General features: G+C 41.0%; 1 protein-coding gene across 2 annotated transcripts in view; it reads left to right on the top strand.

Moving 5' to 3' along the window:
* Positions 1-8,109, top strand: part of pard3bb (par-3 family cell polarity regulator beta b) — a 194,005-nt gene extending 185,896 nt beyond the window's left edge. For both annotated transcript variants that reach the window (XM_070837742.1, XM_070837740.1), the window contains exons 25-27: positions 6,786-7,001; positions 7,229-7,339; positions 7,434-8,109. In XM_070837742.1, the coding sequence (XP_070693843.1) occupies positions 6,786-7,001; positions 7,229-7,339; positions 7,434-7,548 (442 nt within the window). In that variant the 3' untranslated portion in view covers positions 7,549-8,109. The remainder of the gene's footprint in view (positions 1-6,785; positions 7,002-7,228; positions 7,340-7,433) is intronic.
* The last annotated feature ends 14,312 nt before the right edge of the window (positions 8,110-22,421 follow it).

The raw sequence follows: 22,421 nt of genomic DNA, 5'->3' as shown, positions 1-22,421 counted from the left end.
CTGACACTGTTGAATGCAATTTGAATATATGAAGTACTTTCCCAACCTCACACCTAAAATCAGTTTTAAATGGATATCAACACAAGGTGAGGACTCGGCTCTATAAAGACTCATAAAGAAATAACTGAATTAAAGCCGCAATAGTTTATCTCCTCTTCTTTCTCTCGCTCCCCTTTCGCTCACTTTGAATATCACTCTTTACTTCTCCCCCTTTCTCCCCCTCTATATCCCTCCCCCTCTCATCTGAAACTTTCCCTCTCTTCTCATTTTGAGGCTGTATTGTTTGTGTTTGGTCTTATTGAGACAATCCATCTGCGATGCGGCTGTCACTGACTCTCTGGAGTTTTTTAATGTGTTGTGTCCCAAAGCTACGTCTGGTCTTTCTTTCTGAAAGGTATAAAGACAGGATGGGATGATCAGTGACTGTGTGTGAGTGTGACTGTGAGTGTGTGTGTGTGTGTGTGTTTCCAGTTGTGTAACAGCTGTATCCAGCCCTTTTAAAAAAGAGTAAGTGAAAGTGTGTGTGTTTATGAGAGAGAGGGACAGGTGCAGAGGACATATAACAACTCTGTGTTTCCTCCAAATCCATCAGAAATCTCTTAAATACCGGAGAATTTTAGAGGCTCACATTACTCTCAATTACTGTCAGACCTGGAGGGAAATCTTTCCAATTATCCTTCCAAATATGTAACTTATGCACTCTGAGTGCCCTCAGACTAACAATGTAATCTAACAAGTTACCCCTAAACAGGTATTACGTAGTCGAATTTGGCTTCATACTGAGTCCTCAGTGGCTTCTCTGTTCAGCTTGGAATGTTTTCAATTCCTTCGTTTTGCTTTGATTACTCTCTCAATTATGTTAAACTAGTTGTTGCATGTGCCAGGATACTTCTCTCATTCATTACATCTGTTTCTGTCTTTCTATAATTCTCTCTGTCTCTCTCTCACACTCACACACACACACACACACACACACACACACACACACACACACACACATATAGCCTCCTCATTTGGTGTTAACTCCTCTCCAGCTGTGTGCCAATTTGCCTCCTCCAGAGAACGCGGGGGTTGATGTGGAAGGGGGGGTAGGTGATTAGCAGTGAGCACTACATTTAAGTTAAGGTTTGCAGTGCATGTGTGAGTTATCCTCAGTGTGCTTATGCAATGAAATATTAGTCTGCATAAGTGTTTTAGTTCTCATACTGTGTGCATGCGTGCGCTCCATCCTTATTGCCCCATAATCCTCAGCTGCTGTGCTGTGCTGACTGGGTTCCTGGAGGGAGAATTCCAAACTTGCCACTGGATTTACAGTGAATTCCCTAAAGATTCTCACTGGATTTCCACTTCATTCCCAATGTGCCAGCTAAGATTTTAAGGCTGCAACTAACGATTATTTTCATTATTAATGGAGATATGATAAAGTACTTGGTGCAGTGGTTAGTGCTGTTGTCTCACAACAAGAAGGTTCCAATTTCAAATCAGCATATATATATATATATATATATATATATATATACACACATATATATATATATACACACACACACACACACACACACACACACAGTGGGTACGAAAAGTATTCAGACCCCTTCACTTTTTCCACATTTTGTTATGTTACAGCCTTATTCCAAAATGGATTAAATTCTTTTTTTTCCTCATCAATCTACACCATAAATACCCAATAATGACAAAGTGAAAAAAGTTTTTTAGAAATTTTTGCAAATGTATTAAAAATAAAAAACTGAAATATCATATGTACATAAGTATTTACACCCTTTATTCAGTACTTTGTTGAGGCACCTTTGGCAGCGATTACAGCCTCAAGTCTTCTTGGGTATGATGCTACAAGCTTGGCACACCTGCATTTGGGGTGTTTTTCCCATTCTTCTCTGCAGATCCTCTCAAGCTCTGTCAGGTTAGATGGGGAGCGTCGCTGCACAGCTATTTTCAGGTCTTTCCAGAGATGTTCAATGGGGTTCAAGTCTGGGCTCTGGCTGGGCCACTCAAGGACATTCACAGACTTGTCCTTCGTTATCTTGGCTGTGTGCTTCGGGTCGTTGTCCTGTTGGAAGGTGAACCGTCGCCCCAGTCTGAGATCCTGAGCGCTCTGGAGCAGGTTTTCATCCAGGATGTCTCTGTACTTTGCTGCATTCATCTTTCCCTCTATCCTGACTAGTCTCCCAGTTCCTGCTGCTGAAAAACATCCCCACAGCATGATGCTGCCACCACCATGCTTCACTGTAGGGATGGTATTTGCCAGGTGATGAGCGGTGCCTGGTTTCCTCCAGACGTGACGCTTGGCATTCAGGCCAAATAGTTCTATCTTGGTTTCATCAAACCAGAGAATCTTGTTTCTCATGGTCTGAGAGTCGTTTAGGTGCCTTTTGGCAAACTCCAAGCGGGCTGTCATGTGCCTTTTACTGAGGAGAGGCTTCCGTCTGGCCACTCTACCATAAAGGCCTGATTGGTGGAGTGCTGCAGAGATGGTTGTCCTTCTGGAAGGTTCTCCCATTTCCTCAGAGTAACGCTGGAGCTCTGTCAGAGTGACCATCGGGTTCTTGGTCACCTCCCTGACCAAGGCCCTTCTCCCCTAATTGCTCAGTTTGGACGGGCGGCCAGCTCTAGGAAGAGTCCTGGTGGTTCTGAACTTCTTCCATTTACGAATGATGGAGGCCACTGTGCTCTTCGGGACCTTCAATGCTGCAGAAATTTTTCTGTACCCTTCCCCAGATCTGTGCCTCGATACAATCCTGTCTCGGAGGTCTACAGACAATTCCTTTGACTTCATGGCTTGGTTTCTGCTCTGACATGCACTGTCAGCTGTGGGACCTTATATAGACAGGTGTGTGCCTTTCCAAATCAAGTCCAATCACTTGAATTTACCACAGGTGGACTCCAGTCAAGTAGTAGAAACATCTCAAGGACGATCAGTGGAAACAGGATGCACCTGAGCTCAGTTTTGAGTGTCATAGCAAAGGGTGTGAATACTTATGTACATGTGATATTTCAGTTTTTTATTTTTAATACATTTGCAAAGATTTCTAAAAAACTTTTTTCACTTTGTCATTATGGGGTATTGTGTGTAGATTGATGAGGAAAAAAAAGAATTTAATCCACTTTGGAATTAGGCTGTAACATAACAAAATGTGGAAAAAGTGAAGGGGTCTGAATACTTTCCGTACCCACTGCATATATATATATATATATACACTATTCACAAAAAAAAAAAAAATTCGACTTTCAGGTGAAATTTATGGAAAATGTTAATGCGACAGTGATATTATATCATGAAAGTAGGGCATTTAAGTAGAAGCATGCAATGGTAATTTCTTCATTTTAAACAATTTATTCAAAGAAAATCTAACATCAGTGGTGGGTATACCACAACAGAAAATTTTCAGTGTCTCAATAAATTGGGATGTGGCCAAAGGACGTCCACTCCTCTCCTTTCTGTGACTCTTCCAGTCTCTGTATCACTGTTACAACCTCCTGATGACACTCTGTGACCCTCTAAGCTCAGTGAACACCTCCGTCTGAGGACTTCCTGTTTGAGGCCTCCAGTGTTGAGGTGCTGCTGATCAATTGTTACCAATTCTAACTGAAGCAGGAAATGTATTGGTCGATTCATGCATCAAACCTGTTGTGAATGTTGCTGTTAAGCTTCTTGTTAGAGAACAGCAACTTGTGCAAAAAGTACTGAAACACTGAACAGTTGGACATGTGCATTCAAAGGTTTAGAGAAGGTCACATTAAGTTCACCTGGAAAGGTTAGAATGCATTTTAGGTTCATCCTGAAATTTCACCCGAAAGCCGAATATCCCTAACTTTTTGTGAGTAGTGTGTGTGTATACACATATATATACATATATATATATATATATATATATAGTCCAAAATATATCCTGTTAAAATGGTATAAAATTGTGTAAAACTGAAAGCAAAGAGGAAATTCTAAAATTGGCTGTATTGTTGTTTCTTTCAACCACCCAATCAATTAATAGTTTCAGCACTTAAACACTGTGTGGATTCTACTGTTGCTTTATTTTTCTCTGCAGCCCCGGTAAAACCCCCAGGCCTCCCAGAGATCCAATAAATTGTCAATATGTTTATGTTTTTCATACTTGATTTCCAATAGATCACTGTTACATCACCAACAGGCAGTGACAGGGCATCACATAGAAATCTAAGCAGGCCACAAGCAACTAATTAGCACCAGTTCAGTGGTCAGAGCCACACTAGCCAGTACAGTAGTTTATAACAGTGACCACTGACTGATCGTGCAAGTGAAATAAAATCTGTACTTATGTCTTTTTAGGTGTCTGCCAAACTGATCTTAAAATTAGCTTCTCTCTCCTCTTGTTTCATTTGTCTTTAACTCACCCCCACCCACCCCCTCTCCCTTTTCTGCTTCATTTCATTTTTTCCCCAATTTACAGGTTTGTTACAAATAATTGTTCATACAATTTGCGTGAAAAAAGCAACATGTAGTATCCTGCTTTGTCAAAGTAATTGAAAGCCTAATAATGACTATCAAATCTATGAGGTAATAGATAAGTATAGCATTGGTTTACAGAAGCTGCTTATTGTATCTACCTCACCTCTTTACCCAACTCTTTATCCTTGTTTTTTATCTGCATCTCTCCCTCAAACCCCCCCCTTGCACTTTTTCTTCCCTCCCCACCTCTCTTTCCATCTTATCTCTCTCTTTTCCTCTCTCTGTCCTGCCCTCTCCACCTCCCCGTCACCTCTCCACTGCTCTTATCTCTGCCTTGGTGACATTATCGGGACCGAGCGCCAAATGCTGAGTGACAGACTGACCAACCGATATGGGCACAGGTATACTGGCTCAGCGATGGATAGCAAGCAAGCCATGCAGATTAGCTGGCAGGCAGACTTGCAGTCATAAAACTTCGAGAGAGAGAGAGAGAGAGAGACGCATGAACAGACAGGGCAGCTGGCAGACTGACGTGTTGGTAGGCGTTCCAGCAGAAGAGAAGCGGACAAAACGGCTGTGACTATCAGGAATGGAGTAATTTGAGACATGTAGCTGATACACTTGCTCAGAGTGACTTACAATAAATGTAGCAGAATAAGTTGAAAACCAGAAGACAGATTGGTTGACAGATGAGTTGACAGAGAAGCAGAAATGTAGTGTGTGTGTGTGTGTGTGTGTGTGTGTGTGTGTGTGTGTGTGTGTGTGTGTGTGTGTGTGTGTGTGTGTGTGTGTGTGTGTGTGTGTGTGTGTGTGTGTGTGTGTGTGTGTGTGTGTGTGTGCGTGTGTGCGTGTGTGCGTGTGTGCGTGCGTGCGTGCCACACACTCTCTCAGGGCGGATATGGAGCCAGGAGGGGCAGGAGCAGACATCCCAAACATGATGGGCATGTAGTTAGTTAGACACTTTCCACTGCTGACCACCCAAATTGACACACACAGCCGTCAGCATGGAGACCACCAGCACTCTGCGTGTGTGTGTGTGTGTGTGTGTACCCTGTGCAAGGATTTATGTACAAATCTGTGTTTGATTCAGTCGGTCTGTCTCCATGGTTGAGTGCACATTAACATTATCTCCAGGCAACAGACAACAGGTCAACTCTGTGATTGGGTGGAGGCTGTGGAAACCCCACCCACTCAGCTATGCATATCAATGATAAGTGTCATTATGACACTCAGTGAGAGTAACATGATTCTGCCCTGGACACATTTTAACACAAGTGCACGCCACACTGCGCATTATTCTGAAGTCTATTAATTCAGCATGGGAGTCGATATAAATTGAATGAAAAGAGTGCAGCGTATTTTGATACTTGCGTGCATTTAATCGCACGAGTGCAAACATATGCACAAAAGACCAACACAAGGAATATGACTAAAGGAAAATTTGAAAAGCAAAAATGAAAGAGGGGACAAGAGGTAGATGAGCAGAGTAAGAAAGGATGAGAAAGAAATTGCAGACAGATGAAAAGAGACAAAAAGACAGACAGATAAAATGTAATACCTGATAATGTCTGCTATGTGGACGACACATGTTTGTGTACTTGCTTTCCACTGAGCACAAGACATCGATATCTATTAACAGGGCTGGACTGGATTACCACAGCTGTGTGTGTGTGTTTGCGTGCATGTTAACTGAGCCCTAGCCTACTTAAAACTGTCACATGTCACTTATATTCTGTTGCTATGTGATCTTTGGCTGGGATGGGCTGTTGGCGCTGTGTGTGTGTGTGTGTGTCTCTGCCTCGCTTTCTCTCTTCTCTCTAGTCCAAAACAAATAGTTTTCAGCAGGTTTTCATGAATATTTTGGCCAATTATTCAACAGATTAGTCAACAAAAGTACACCATTAGAATTAGCTGATATTTCCTTATTAAAATACATGATAAGAACATCGCAAACCAAACAAAAACAGCACACTCAAGCATGATATTCACAGTGGCAGCCGTTGTTTAATTTGTTTTATTGTGAATAATGTCAGGCACAGTGAGAGGCTAAAACCGCATCTACGTAGGAGTGTTATGCAGGCGAATCATGTTCATTTCATTAATTATTGATTGCCTTTGATAAAATTGTCATTTTTACAGATTCTGCCATCACTGTTCAGGCAGTATTAAATGAAATTAATAAGAAAATGGGTCTGACAGATAAAAGTTGTACAGAATAATGAACTCTGAATGACTGTATCAGCCTATTGTCCTTTTATGCCTGTACTGGCATGTAAATGTTTTTATCTTTCTTAAATGTACAAAATTCGCATTTCTCTAAACATTGTGCCGTTCTCTTCACCAGGCGAGGCCCACTGGATCCAGCCGACTACCCAATGCAGCCGTGGTCAGGTCATTACCCCGGACCTCCCCAGAGCCAGCAGGGATACCCTCAGTCCCCGTCCTACCCTAACCCCAACACCCAGTCTGGCCAGTCTTACTCCGGTTACCCACATGGCCAGCTATATGCACGGCCAGGTGACCCTCGGGGCATCGACCCTGGTTACTACCCCCACCCAAGGTAACTAAATGCAACGAAGTTGTACTGCACCGAGGTCATAGGCCTCTAAGTAAGGCCTGATATTTAACTTTGGTCATGATTTTGTCAATTATAGATAAATTCAGTTTTTATTTCACTGTTAAAACATTTGTGCTTTTCACCGCCTTTTGTTGTGAAACATCACACCTGTCCTCACCTGCTCTTTCTCATATCGTGATAAGGGGTGACATCTTGTTTTCTGCTCCTAGCTCTCAGCAGAGAGGCCCCTTGCGGCAGGATGTGCCCCCGTCTCCCACCCCCCCACTTCGCGGACAACGGTACGACACAATGACGCGTGGAACCGGGGGCGGAGGCTACAGGTAGGAGCCGTTTGGTGCCGAAGATGATCCCAAGTAAAAATAATAGGATCTATAATCTCTGGATAAATCTGAGAACATGTTCGATTGGTTACAGGCACCTGGTGGATCCCAGTCCAGACCAATATAGCTATACTGGGGAGGGAGGAAGACAGCAACAGCAACACCAAACCAACCCAAGACAGAAGAATGCCATGACTGCAGCTGTATAAACGAATCAGGTCCAGAGATGAAAATGAGCAGAACACTAACGGCAGCTCTTCTGCTTTTGGTACACTAATGAAATAGAGTTGAAACTCTTAATGGTGTGATTTGAATCACCGTCATTATCAAACATTGTCTACGCTGTTTGAAGTATACGGTAACACACAGACAAGCAAGGTAAAGGAGGTTAATTATAGAGTGGCCTGCGTGATGCATAATGTCTTATTGTTTGAAGTCATTTAAATTGCTTTGAGTCTTCCCGGAGTATAGAATTGGCAAGTTTTCACTTTTCACTATACTCTGATTAAGTTGTCTCTTTCAAGAAACAGTCAGAGCCACAAAGGTAATTGCAGCCATTTAAATTAAGGCAAGAAAGGCATGCATACAACTCTACACGCTCATTTTTTATCTGCTGCCGCTCAGCGAAAAAGACGAAAAATGAGACGTTCTAAAATGTTATTTGTAGCAACATGTTAACCTTCGCAGAAATAAATGACACCTTTTAGTGTCAGTGTTTTGCTGTAATAAAGCCAAATTTATTTGAGACTGCATTCCAAAACTGTGCAGATAGCAAGATGCCATCCGTTGCTCGGTTAGTAACGGCTGCTGAAACAAAAAAAAAAATCATCATAACCCTACAATTACAAGACAACATATCCATCCATGCCAGATTAACAATGAAAACGCTACGCGCATTTCCAATTTGGGTGACAGTTACAGTGTGTTATGTAATAAAGTGCATATCCAGGCCTATCATCTCAATTTGCCTAACAGGGAGAAAGCCACTATACCAATCTTCATGGAAATACAGATTTTGCACTTGTGACTAGTCTGATGTACCACGTGCAGTATTGTTTGGTAGAAACATTTGAAAAACTGAAGTGCACTAAACAGCAGAGCACTGCATGAATTATCTTTACATGTCAAAATATGTTTTTAAAAACGCTATGATTGCCTTTCATTTTTATCCTAAACATTTCTCTCAGTAGATATGAATTTAAATACATTCTTTAGCACAGGAGTAAACGGCGTCCCTGCTCCTGCTTTAAAATGATCACAGGATAACGTCATGCCAAACCGCAAGTACTGAATTTAAAATATACATCCATTCATATTCATTTCAGGACATATTACCTTTATTGGTAATACAGCAATAAGACCAGCACCATTATTATGCCGTTTTAAATAAAGTAAACTTTATTAAAAATGGCCTCTACTTGAATATATGAACACGTCTTGGATTACATTTTCACAGTCATCTGTACTTAATCCTCAGAGTGAACCTGTGTTTATTGAATCATTCCAGTGTGAGCTGGAGTTTTTGCTCACTTTTTGGTTTGCTATCAGACGTCCAATTCAGAGATGATCCATTGCTTAAAACAAACTCTTCCAGAATCAACCTTAAAAACTTTGACATTCTGGATGTAGCTCCATTCACAACAAAACAACTGGTTTGTAAGAACGCCCTGTCAAGTTATAAACCCAGTTGAGACAATACACACCTAAACAACGTGATACTAACGCTTCGTTTTACACTGTTGGCAGCTTTGTATTGCTGCCTTCTCCTCTACTGGGAGTATTCCTTGTATTTACACAGCAGGTCACTCTTTAAAACAACTAAATTAAGAGGGCACATGCGGTCTGTGATAATGGTGCTTAAACATGACAGACAGCAAATTATTATATGCTGGGGAATACAAGAACTGAGCCAAAAACTCCAATAATGGTGGAATAGTTTTTCATATGATATAACCAAACCACTATGCTGGGCGATTGTGTGCGATTGTCGTGTACCATTTTCATGCCGAATGTGCCGGAGCCTAGTGAAATATATATATATGCCTTTGAGATGTCCATACTGTTGGCACCAGGCAGAAAAGGTTTTTCTGTTTTTGGGGTGCGTGTCTAACTGACCACTTGCAGGGGAGCTCATTTTCACTGAGGAGACTCTTTTTCTCCGTGCTGTCTGTGTTTGCCACGTACTGTGGTTTGGATGTGATGGGTGTTCTTGGCTCATCTCTGGTGGTGTAGGCGTTACTATGTGTTGAAGTGCGCACAAGTCCTGTTGAAACATGAATTGAGTGCTCTTTGCAGTGCTGCACCATAGTGTATATCCATTTAGCCACTTACTAAACCGTCAATTAAGTGTAACTAAGAGTCAGAGTCTAGCTTAACGTTTCCGTGCTTCACTCCACAAAGCTCAGCAGTATTAATTTCAATGGAGATTAAATGTTAAAAATGACATTTCAGGATTAGGTGAATTGCATTTCTGTTAATATGACTGTGGAGGAAATCCCACTGAAGTGAATGTTGAGAGCAATTTGACTGAAATCCATGCAAGAGTAGATTTACTCGCAGAAGCACCTAATTTGCTCGTTAGTTTGGCAAATGTAGCTCCAGATTGGGAAGAGGAAAGTAGGCGGACAGGTGGGGCTGAAAAAATTTAGACAAAAGAGAAACGAAGTGAGGGATAGAAAGAGAAGCAACGAAGGAAAAATGAGTGCAGAGAGGGAAGAGAGGGATTGATGAAGAGGGATTAAAGAAAGAAGTAATAGACTGAAAGTATGGATCGAGGGAGAAATAGTTCATATGCAGATGTGGAGGAAAGAATGAAAGTTCATAACAATTTGAGCCGCAGTTGATCTTCAGTCGGAGGAGGAGGAGGGTCACACAAGTGGGCTTGTATTGACTGAATGTAGTGACTTTGAGAATTACTTACAAATATTTGTCTTTTTTTGTGCTGTTATCACTTTTCAGCTCCAGTATGGACATCAGACAAACTTCCAAATTAAATGTCATGGTTTTACTGAAATTACAATAATGAAGCACATTTTTTTGTAGATTGGCCTGGTGGTCAACTCACTATAGAGAACTTACATCAAAATCATCCACACGCCTCATGAGATCATTCACTCTTGTTCTCAGTGTAGCAGTAAGCAAACACAATGGTGAGTGATAGAACAGCGGCCTAGCATTACCTCAGATGTGACAAATAAATAGTAATAACATGAGACTGAGGGGGAAAACAGTAAAACGTATATTTGGGCTGAACCGAATAATTCAAAGCTTCGTTCAAAACATTAACATTCTAATTTTATGTTTTTTTCTCATCTATTCTTTGTGTTTAAACCAAGAAGAACAATCCCAGGACCTCCGATTAACGTTAAAATGGCCCGGGGCTCCTCTGCCTTCGTGTTCATGTGCGTTATTTTTCAGGTGTGTCCACACTCTGAAAACAAATCCCAATTTAACCCCTGGATGTATAAAGGTACTACATTTCTGCACCGTTAGCACCGTTAGCTATCAAAACACCACCAATTTGTAGCTACTTGAGCTGAAGGTAATTAAACTCTGCATGATCGTGTCTGACACAACACGCAGCTGTTTACCTTATCTGCCACTTTACAACTTCAGCAAACTCAACAGCTTTTACTGTGCTAATTTAACCAGCTAGCGTCTGTTAGCACGAACGGGGGAAAAGCAGCAGTAACTGCAGAGAAAGCTTAAATGGTCTCAGCAAAGTGTGACAGAACAAGAGAGGCTTTTCAAGAGAGACTATCTGACGGCTCCTCTGGCTGGATAGTGACTTTATCAGTGACTTAAAGCTCAGCTGTATTCCAGATAGTGTCAGTAAAGCAGTTCAGTTTTAATCAGATAAAACCCTTTATTCAAATTTAGGATTTTATTAGATTTATTGATGACATCAAGGACAAACATTTAAGGCTTCATTTAAATACCTCCAACAGAGGCCTCAAATGAAAAACAAAATACTTTTGGTACAGCCCTAATGTAAATGCAATATGGTGTCAAAGTAGCATATAGTTTTCTGGGATATGAGACACTACAATTAATAATCATGAGTTAAAATGTGTGTAGTCAGTATGCCAAAAGAAAAAGAGGTCAGTTCTATTACTTATAAAACTGTTGTTGATATGTTTATATGTGTTATGTTCTCTGGAGCACCACAGAAAACAATCTGCTGGGGTCACATGGATGATTTTGGTCTCATTATTCCATAAATAAATTGCACGTCTTTAAGATCGGAGACGGAAGATGTGTTTGTAACGGTGTGTTTCTGAGTGCCTGCACAAGCTTTGCTGAGCTACAGTGTGTTGAGATGTGAACATTACATGAAGGTGTATTATTGCTACTCCTCTTTTTCTAGTACACAAGTCACTTGTATGTAACTCTTCACAAGCATTTATGTTTCATGTATTTCTTTACGATGACAGTGTGTGTTGTTGGTTGGGTTATACCAGAGCCACAGAGTGTTTGTCCACTGTTACCGTGCTAATGGAAGGAAGAGGTACACTGAAAAGTTTTGATCACTTTTTCCCACATTCAGTTCACGTTTGTTTTTCTCAGTTTTTTATATATATATACAATTCACATTAAAGCAATTAACTGCACAAGTCATTTACAAGATATTATGGCACCAGCACAAGGCACGGTTAACAAATCAAACACTCTGTGTAGCTCTTTGGTTTTTCGGCAGTAGTGAGGTGCACAAGCTGAAGGTACTAACCAGAGTCCTCTAAATGGTCCTCCTGGTTCTCCTGGTTCTCCCTCCTCAGAGACCAGTGTATGAAGGAACCAACCAAACAACCTCTCTGTCTTTGAAATATAACTTTTTTTTTTATTAAACTGCTTGTACCCAAAAAAAAAATACAAAACAAATTTCCTTTTATATTGTTGTAACAATTACAGTGATTTCTATTATTGTTTTCCTATATTTTATATTTGTGTATATAACAACCTTTTTGCATTAAAATATTCATTTAAAACGGGATTTGCTGAAGATGTCACACTTTGAATGCTTTAAAAATGTGCTTCTTTTTTCAACTACAATGCATGCCCAGCACATCTGCTAAGGTTAATTAAATATGAGTCAGGAGAAATGATTTCCCTCACGTCCCCTGTACACTGCAAGGTGAATCATTAACATTGCCAACTCAATTTACTCCATCATTTAAGTGGCTGATAAATTGTACCTTTGTGATAAGAGATAGATGTTGGCCCCAAATTAATGCAAGACTAATTATCAGTTAGAGAAAAAAGATAAGGTGCACTGATTGCGGCGCAAAGTTTTTTGAGCTTTTCTGGCGTAGTGCCATCGCACCGCTAGGTCATATCCCTCCGATTAATAAGCATTTAGTCACAGCCGGTGGCTTGGGTGCTGGACTCGGGCTGCAATCAGAGAACTTAGTAGTGCTGAGACACAGAGGCCAAGGGAATGTTTTATCAGTCACGGCTTAATTAGCATATCCCAGACCTCTCGGCCAATGGGGAGAAGGAGAGGAAGTAATTAAATTGTCCCAAGTCGCTGCCGTGGCTCATTTTGTGCACAGTGTTCTGTATGGATCGACCAAGTGTTTCTGTGTGTTAGTGTATTTTCGATGTTCAGTATTCTGATTATAATGGCTACTTAAGGTCCTGGTGTTTGTGTTAATGAATGTCACAACTTAAATTAGTTTCAGAGATTAATTGCAGTGCACTTCTGGACTCTTCTCACTATCTGGATCAAACATGTCTCTGTAAAGGAGCAAATGATAAGAGTGTGGAACGACCAAACCACTGGTTAGCTGGCTGACTGCTTACCTGACTGATAAACTTTGGACTCCTTTGCTTTTTTTTTTTTAAGCTGTCTGGGTGGTTGATTGAAAGAGTGAAAAACTCACTGGCTTCCTGAATCTCTTTAGAACAAACAGAACACCTGCACTCCCAGATCAATACTCTTCTTATTTATTGTGAGCAAAAACAAATGCATTTCAGCTACAAGCCATCATCGGCGACACGCTGATGATGGCTTGTAGCCACAGATCTATTGATCCGTGAGTGCCAGTCTTCTGTTTGGTTTGTTTTGATCCTGCTGCAACCGCGCACCCGATACAGTGTTCAAAATTTGCAGCTGTGTGTGCTGCTATCTTTCACCTGATCCTCGAAATCTCTATTAAATTATATTTTCGATTTTCTTACTACATTAAAAGACTTAGTGTAAAAATTAAATGCTGCTTCTATTATTGATCTCACTGAGAAACTGTAACTAGGCTTCCTGACAGAATAGCCCACTGAGTGGCCTCGTGCTGGTACATTTTTTGACTGATGCTGTGTTTGAGAGTCGTAGCGCCTGGTGGACTCACTGACTGGCTGTGTAATTGCTCCAACCTCCCTCACAGGGCAGGTTTGGCATGCTGTAATTATTAGCAGTTATTAGTAGTAGTTTTGATAATCATTGGAAGCCATTGTAATTAGGATTTCCTATTATGAGTGCCTGCCAGTTTGAGGACAAGTGAGTGTGTCTACTTGGCAAGGTATTGTTCGGTTGTATCTATTATTGGTTGCCTGCTTTTTGTTCCCTTGACTTCTAATTGTTTTTCATGTACACACTGCGTTTCAAGGCCGTCCTTGGAGCTGCCAGACCTCCCAAAATCCTCATTAATTATTGTCAACTTCCGATCTTGTTTTCTCCATGACTGTGGGCTCGTGATTCAAGTGTGACAAGCACACATCAGCATAGAGTGTTTTTTATTTATTCATTTTTTCTTAGACACGGTCGTGTTCACACACACACACATCCACTATAACCACGTTAATACAAATTTACCACAGTGTGCACCACCTGAGTTTAAATCATCATCAACTGAACTGATGGTGCAGCTCAATACTGTGTGGATCAGCTTTGTTGTGCAGAGGTGACACGCAAGGGCCAAATGTTTTCAGTCAAGTCATCAGATTTGATCATTTCATTCAGCACTTTGTCTACACTTCAGCAAAAATATAGGAAATACTGCACTTTGGGTGGAGTTGCTTTTTTTTTTTTTTTTTGAAAACTGTGTTTTAACGTTGTTTTTGTCCCATTTCGACCTGCAACTCTTAAAAACAAAACTACAGTATGATGGGAACCAGTTTACTTGTCAACAGCTCAACCAAAGACAGATTTTTCCTTCTTGGATAGTTTTCAAGCAAAACATACAGATTTGTAACAGAAGTGTAAAGAGTTAGTTTTGGTTTGCAGAATTATATTTACCACTGTGTTAAACATCTCATAACACTTGTGAACAAGCCAGCGACCACTTACAAAAGGCATCGAGAGCAGAGGTGGAAGTGTTGATACGGCAAATTCTGTTGTGCTTGTGTCTGTGTGTGTGTGTGTGTGTGAGTCCCCAGATTCACATCCTGACAGGGTCATGGACAGTGTACCAAGAGCACTGAGTATGTCCTATTAAGTGTTTGTGTGTAAAAATTACATTTCCTCTGTCCCTTGTGCACAGTAATGACTTGTGGTAAGCTCCACTGGCAGCTGTTTCCCCTTTTCCCGTCCTACACACACACACACACACACATGCACACACACACACCCAGCCAACCCAGTGGTAACCTTGAGGCATCTTTCTAGCACACACACTCACACTTTTGTGTCTTGCTGGGTCCTCTGGGCCGCTGAGGAGGTGAGGGTGAGTGGCTTTGTGTGCCAGCCTCCATCCACACACTGGGTGGGATATCTTGGTTTGTGTGTGTGTGTGTGTGTGTGTGTGTGTGTGTGTATGCTGCGGTGTTAGGCTGCCTGCCAGCATTGTCTCATGATGCAAGTTCAGCCTGGGATTTGCAGGAGAGAAGGGAGCAGCCAGGACTTATACACAAACAGAGTTCAGATATGAACCGTCGGCCACACACACACACACACACACACACACTGTGAACACATGACAAACACACAGGATACTAAACACTATTTATCTTTCTCGCTCAGACACAAACACAGAGTAAAGTTGTTGCCATCTCCATGTAAGGCAGCTGAAGTGACAGTGAACCTGAGCCCCACAGATTCATGTGGCTTGCTTAGTGGTCTCACACACACAGAAAACCACAGCGCTGACAGCTTCTTCTCGGCCTGTGTTTCTCCACCTTGTACTTCTGCCACTGTTATTATCAAAAGGTCTCAGTCTCGACTCCTCTGCAGAGCTTTGAGTGTCGACTGAGTTTTTGCTCGATGTGCCACACATGTCAAATGTCACCACACACGTTGTCCACCACCTGTGCATGTGTCCCTCATCTCCAGGAAACACATAATTCATCACAGCAACGGTATGAAGTTTGTCAGGAGAAGCTGATAAAAGGAGAAACGACAGCCATCAGAGAGGGAGCGGAGGACGTGAGGGAAAACAGGACGACTGCAGCTTTTTCTCCGACTGGAAAATGAAGTTGTTCTATTCAAATCGGTAAATGTCTGCTTTTATTTCATCTTTTTCCTTTTTCTGTCAGCAAAGTTACGAACCTCCAAACAGACTTAGCTCGTCTCTCCCTCAGTACGATTCTCTTGTTTATTTTGTATCTACATCTCCCATCACCCACATCAAGTTTTTCTGCCCTTTTGTTTGTTTTTTTTGGCTGCTATAATCATTCCAAGACAAAAAAAACTGCTTCATTTTCCATTATTGCTAAAATGTGACAAAGTTTCCAGCAGAGGATTTTATTGACTGTGTAGGAACGAAGCAAATTCAGCGCACAAGCTATCATGATATTTCAATTAGAGGAAAAAAAAACCCGTCATGGAGTTGTGAGGTTATCAGTCAGCAGCTGTGGCAGCACTGGCATTGTTTTATCTTACAACACAGAGTTTTTTTTGTGAATAACATTTTGTTTTCTATAACAATTACAACAGAATAAGCCGGAGAGAAAAGCTAATCACACAGAAATGACCAACCTCGCTAATTATGTGCCGCGAATGACGAGTCAAGTCAGTTTGTTTATAGCGACCAGATAAAAAGTGTCTCACAGAGAGATGACAACTACAGTCAGACAAAACACAAAAATAAACCACATCAGAATGAAAAATAATGGAAGAAAATGGATAAAATAATTATCACCTTGAGTTCCGCACTTAATTAGCAAAGCTCTCTATAACATTGTCAGACTCGCGTTGGACAGCTTCAATTTAAAAGGAACCTGAGAAATGTTTTTCTTTATTTCTAAGTTCCCCTTTAAGTGAAAGGAAACATGCTTCCCTTTCTAATTACACATTTCTGCCACCTTTATACTTGGTTTACTTTACCCACTGGATAAAACTGTGCAGCTTTTCTGTGAAGGTGACATTTTGGAAATGCTGACCCGATACAGCCGCTCTGATTTTGCAAAATTCTGGTCAGACCTGGTGTCTGAGTTCATTTGGGCGACTTTAATTTAATTTCAATCTTTTGACAAAAATTTATTTGTCTAATTTCAGTCCTTCGATCTTTGTTAGTTGAATTCTGGGTTTTGTTAAGAAATCTTTTGAAACTGTTGAAATGTTGAAATTTTAAGCAAATTTTTGTCATTAATTTCAGATTTTTTTGTCTACCAGCCATTTTGAGACTACAGCTGTTGCCATCGTTGCTATGTGCATGTAGTTACCATGGTTACATGTATGGCTCTCGTCAGTGTCGGGGTTTGTGTGACAACACAAACGCTACATGCTGCTTCTTCAGTCAGCCAATGACAATGCAAGAAATTACCAGCATGAATTCAGCTTCCTCGTGTTAGTGAATGTGTCTTTGAACGGGGAGCCGGTCCGGTTGTTTTTAGAGACCAGAGCTGTTGGACTCCTTCTTGGGTGAAAGGTTCTCATTGTACCATGAAGGTTTCCACTCTACAACAAGATGACTCTCACTGTGATCTTTCTGATGTGTTTTCCTATCGCTAATGGCATTCTTCCATTTTGCTTTCAGCAACGCTAACCATCGCTCCCCGCTAAACAAACGTCCACTGAGCAGGGTGGAATTTTTGGCAAGAGGCTCGAACTAAATGTGCTGTTTATGTTACGTAAACACTTCTGAAATAAGCACTTCTGGACTGTTTTGGAGAACTGTAACCACCAAAAATTCCCTAAACAAAGTCTGGTTTATCAGTCATAATTGTGTTTGAAAAGAGACATTACCAACGACTTCTTCAAAGTCATTTTATGGCCTTTTATGTACCACCCAAAAAAGGTTTGAGTACTCACTTGTCCCGAGCTTAGTTTTATGGTGACGCTTACTCCCAGGCTGTGTACAGCCCTCAGCCCCGTCCACCAGTGTTTACAGTGAAGGTGGGTAATGTCTGGGCTCATCCCACCAAATGGACAGCATTTGTAAAGCCTGGAGCCTCATGCCAGGGCGAGAGTGCCCCATTTAAACACACTGTGTTACTTTTAAACTAAATGGATGAATAGAAAGCATTTGAAGAAGTTTAAAGCTCTTGTGTTAGGGTCACACACTCGCTCCTCGCACAGCCGTGGGGAGCTTTCAATCTATATACACACACACCCAAATCACACAGTCAGTTAGAGTCAGTCACAGGGAGGGGACCAGCATGACAGGAGCAATTATAATCTTCCCAAAATACATCTCCCTCTTTACACAATCCCTGTCCGAGCTAATAGACTCTGTAGCTGAGGATTTGTGTTGAAATCGCTTGAGGGAAAGAAGCGAGAGAGGGGACAGTGAAAGAGAGACGTGGGATAAACTTGCAAGCGCAAATATATGCCTGTGTAGTTTCTAATCCAGAGCCAGTGATTTGCAGTGAACACAACAACAATGCTCCAGCCCCCGTCCCTCTATCTCTCCTTTGTTCTGTGATGCTCTTTAACGACAGATTGCCGAGCCACTGAGATAACGTCAGTTCAGGGCAGTAAGTTAGAAAGGCAGCGCCTGACAAACAGCCTTGTTTGGTAGTGACACGAGATACTGTAAAAAAAAACAAACTGAAACAGATAAATATGTGTGAAATAGGGGGAATGATTGTGCCCAAACATTTCACAACAAAGCACTGAAGAGACACAAAGGGAGACTTTAGGCAGGAAATGGAGAGAAAGGAATGAGGGCTGAAAAGAGAGAATAAGAGAGAGAGAGAGAGAGAGAGAGAGAGAGAGAGGGGGCCTTTTTCAGCAGAGGGTCGTACAAGGACAGAGAGGAGAGGGAGGGAGCTCAAAGATGACAGGAGAACGAAGGATGAAGATAAGTGGCGAGAAAAGGATATTGCACAGTTGTTTATATTTCTTTGTGTTATGCAGTAGGACCGATCTATCATCTCTTCTGCTTTTATTAGTTTTATTAAGACAACACGCAATAATGAATCACTGTGTGGATTTCATTTGATGCCATTTCGGAAATTATGAGGCGTCTTTGCTTCTATAAGTGGCACTTAATTTCATTTGTCTTTTTTCTGTTTTTTTTTTTTTTCTTTTTCTTTTTGGTACGTTTGGCTGGAGCGCCTGGTGTCGCTGCTTTAATACAGTTGTAGGAGAAAATTCTTTATTAACTTTATTACTTTAGTCTTCTTGGCCTTGACATAGAGTGACACCCTGACTGTGTAATTAGCACCCAATGTCTGCAGCTTGCAGCCCACCCCAGGAGGGAGACCTGGACTTACCGTGGGTGCTTCACAATCTAACGGCAGCTGCCTTCATCTTAGCTGTCTACACCCTACACTCTCTAATAAAATGGTGGACAGTACTACTTGAGGGCAGTCTTTGACCTTTGCTTGTGTGAACCAAGTAAACATCAAAAACGAACAAAGTGTTTTCCTTTAGACTTTCTCACTGAACAGTTTCTTACAAAGTTCCACAACAGTCACTTTTTTGGGGAGTAGCTCGGAGTGTTCCCTCGTCTTCACCGTGGTGGTTTTGCCATAATGCTGGACCTTAGCACTTTCAAGGTGTTTTAAAGTACATAAACTTCTAATAATAACGTAAAAACATAAAATGCAACTGTGAAACATTACGTTTACAGAATTCCTTTATTTTCCTTTGAAACCCCTTGAATGCACAGATGATCTCCATTTCAGTAATAATGTGACATGTAAAACCAGTTGGCTGCACCATTGATGATACTGGTGTTTCTTATTATTAACTGGGTGAATACTTATGGAAACACATACTGTGTGACATGTACATTTGTAATTAGTTTACATCTCTTTGTGGAGATCTTTCTTTCAGTTTGACAGTAAAGTAAAGTAAGAAAAGTCTTTTTTTTCTGCTAACCCTTGTCAAAGAAACTACATTAAATCCCATTTGATTCAATGTTCTACACAATAAAACATGAAAAGTTTCAAGGAGAGCAAATCCTTTTTATAGGCACTATGAAGACCGGTAGCATTTTATGCCTTTAGTTAGCAGCAGACAGTAGAGGAATGACAGTGAATAAGGTGAGAGAGATAGGACTGATTAGTTAGGAGTGACCTTGGATTGGAGCTAGATTTGTGAGATCACCATCGTGCCAGGCTCCAGGTTATGTGTTTGTGTCTGTACCACAGTAGTTTGGACCAACCACAGTAAGTTTAGGTGTGAAGCAAAGCAAGAACCAACTGACAGTTTGAAAACAACAATGACAGCTCCTAGAGTTTCAGGTCCTGTTAAGACCTCTGATATAAACATTGTCCCAAACCTCAGCTGTGATTTCACCAATTCTGGTCACATGGCCTTGAGTTTAGTTAGTTAGTCACCTCAGATTTCAGGTTTAAGTTTCAGAGTTTGCTAAACCATCGCTCCACTGCTGCCAATACTCCAGATGGCCAGCCCAGCTCTGGTCTGATTCACTTTATACGAGTTTGCTGGTTGTGCCATAAGTTGATCTTCTCGTGACTAAGTGCCATGAGCTGGCATGGAGAACTGGTGGACAGATTCTCTCCTAAAGCCCGTTTTATTCTCTGGAAGGCTTGAATTGAGCAGGAAGGGTAGAGAAGAGGAGATGGAGAGAGTTGGAGAAGGGTTTATCAGGTCACGACTCTCCAAATGTCACCAGCTTTATTCTCTCCATGTGTAGTTATCCTCCCTGTGTCTGTTCATGTTATTCCTTAACAGTAAAATTTGTGCAACATCGTACAAAAACTGAAACACTTCCAACAATTCAGTTTGAGATCTTTGGTTATGGAGACACTTGGATGATCTGTGTTATATCCGGCATTATTAGGGTCACGTGACAAGTTACGCATGGATAAAGGAGTTAAAGAGGATAAAGAGTGCGAATGGAGCTGAAGTTTGGTCGATTTGGTTTGTGTCTGTGTGTGTTTGTCTTTGAGAGGCTGTAGATGTTTGTGGTTGTTTGTTCAGTTGGTACCACGTGTAATAGTATGAATATTGCATGAGTTCATCAACTTTTGAACCAGCGGTGGTCACACTAACTGGGTTACTTCTTCACTGTTACCTCAGAGGCTCCTGCTGCCTTCACTGACTTTGTTACCTCGGTTCTGAGACGTTTCTGGCGACACACACTAACACGAACTCCGCTGTCCTTTTGACAGCCTCAATTTCCTCTGTGTTTTTGGTTTGTTCTCAGAAACGTGGGAGCACGGAACACTTTAATGACTAATGTTAGAAGAGGCTTGTACAAGTGACACTTCTGTCACCTTGTAATCTCTGAATAAAGGCCACTGAAGGCTTAATTGTGCCCCAAACTTTGAAATGTTCTTTTATTTGATATTGTGAAGAAAATGAGTGTTGCACATCTGGTTTCAGCTTGTCCTGACCATAGAGGCTGGTTGGCACACGGACGGTATCACAGAGACTGTACAGTATCAATCATCATTGTTAATGCCAGTTTGTTTGTTGTATTGATACCAGAAATAAGGTGAAGCTCTTATAATTCCAGCGTTTTTATAGCAGAATGTGAGGAGACAGAAAGGTGGGCACCTCCATTACAAGGAAAGGTCCTCGTGTCTCTTTGTTACTCTGTGAGTTATTGTGAAGAACATGTTTTGCCTTGTGAATCAACATGACCTGAAAAGCAAGGCTTTCATTTGTTTAGCCTTCCTGTTGGTTTGATATCATGTTCGATTTAAGATAGAAAAAAAAAACACAAATTACCAAATTTTCACGCTATTTTGCAAAAATCATCTTTATTTTAAACCCGTCAGTGTTAACTACAAATGAAATGTCAATTTGGAATTGTCAATTTTGTGAAAATGAAAATTATGGCTAAAACATTGACTAAAATGACACTAAAATTAAAACCCACTGACCAAAATAAAACAAAGCAAAAAGACAGAAATGTGACTTTAAACCAACTTTTCAGTAAATGACTAAAACTAAATTTTAAATTCTTTCTTCAAAATCACCACTGGTTTGTAGATTAATGTGGATGATGTGAAGTCTCATTTTCATCCACTGTGATTCGACGGAATTGACAAGACGGAGATGGTAAAATACTGGCAGTAGAAAACAGTGCCAAACCAGATTAGCGGTCTTGGTGTTGTATTATAGACATTTTGGCATAATTATTGTATTTCTGTGTGTGTGGACAAATGAAGGCGACATCAGGAGAAAGTTGCTGTGTTGGAACACGTAAATACAGCAAACAACAAATTATGGGGATAATAATCAATCGGCGAGGAAGAACAATAAAGTTGCAGAGAAAACATCAGAGTGTGTTTGAGGTTAGGATATCGTTTTTGTTGACAATCTTAATGGGGATCATCTGTAAGCTCTGAGTGTGTGCTTTGGTTTGAAAAGACTTTGTGAAGAGGGGGTTTAGGTGAATTTGGGTAAAACCAGCGACAAAGCCTCCTCACTGGTGCCAAACCACATTTCGGTGTGTGCTAAGATGAAAGGCTGCTGGCAGTGGACACAACTTTTTCTCATGGAAACTGATATGGAACTAATCCATGGAGCCCAAAAAGCGTTTAAAATGAAGTGGGCTCCAGAAAGCTTTTTAAATAATATTCATGAGTGCTCAAACACACACACACACACACACACATATACTCTTATACAGCATTGTCCCATAGAGAAACACAGTCATGGGAAAATTTAAAACGCTAGATTTCCAACAAGCTTTTAAGAGCACTGATGATGGAGAGAAACATTTTTTATAGTCAACAGGGACTTAATTAATTTTCCAGAATGTAGCGTCCATCGCAGCTTGGCTTTGTG

The sequence above is a fragment of the Pempheris klunzingeri genome, chromosome 10, assembly GCF_042242105.1.
Source record: "Pempheris klunzingeri isolate RE-2024b chromosome 10, fPemKlu1.hap1, whole genome shotgun sequence".
NCBI lineage: Eukaryota > Metazoa > Chordata > Actinopteri > Acropomatiformes > Pempheridae > Pempheris > Pempheris klunzingeri.
Note: the sequence above shows the minus strand (reverse complement) of the source record. Positions and strands in the feature narration are given on the sequence as shown.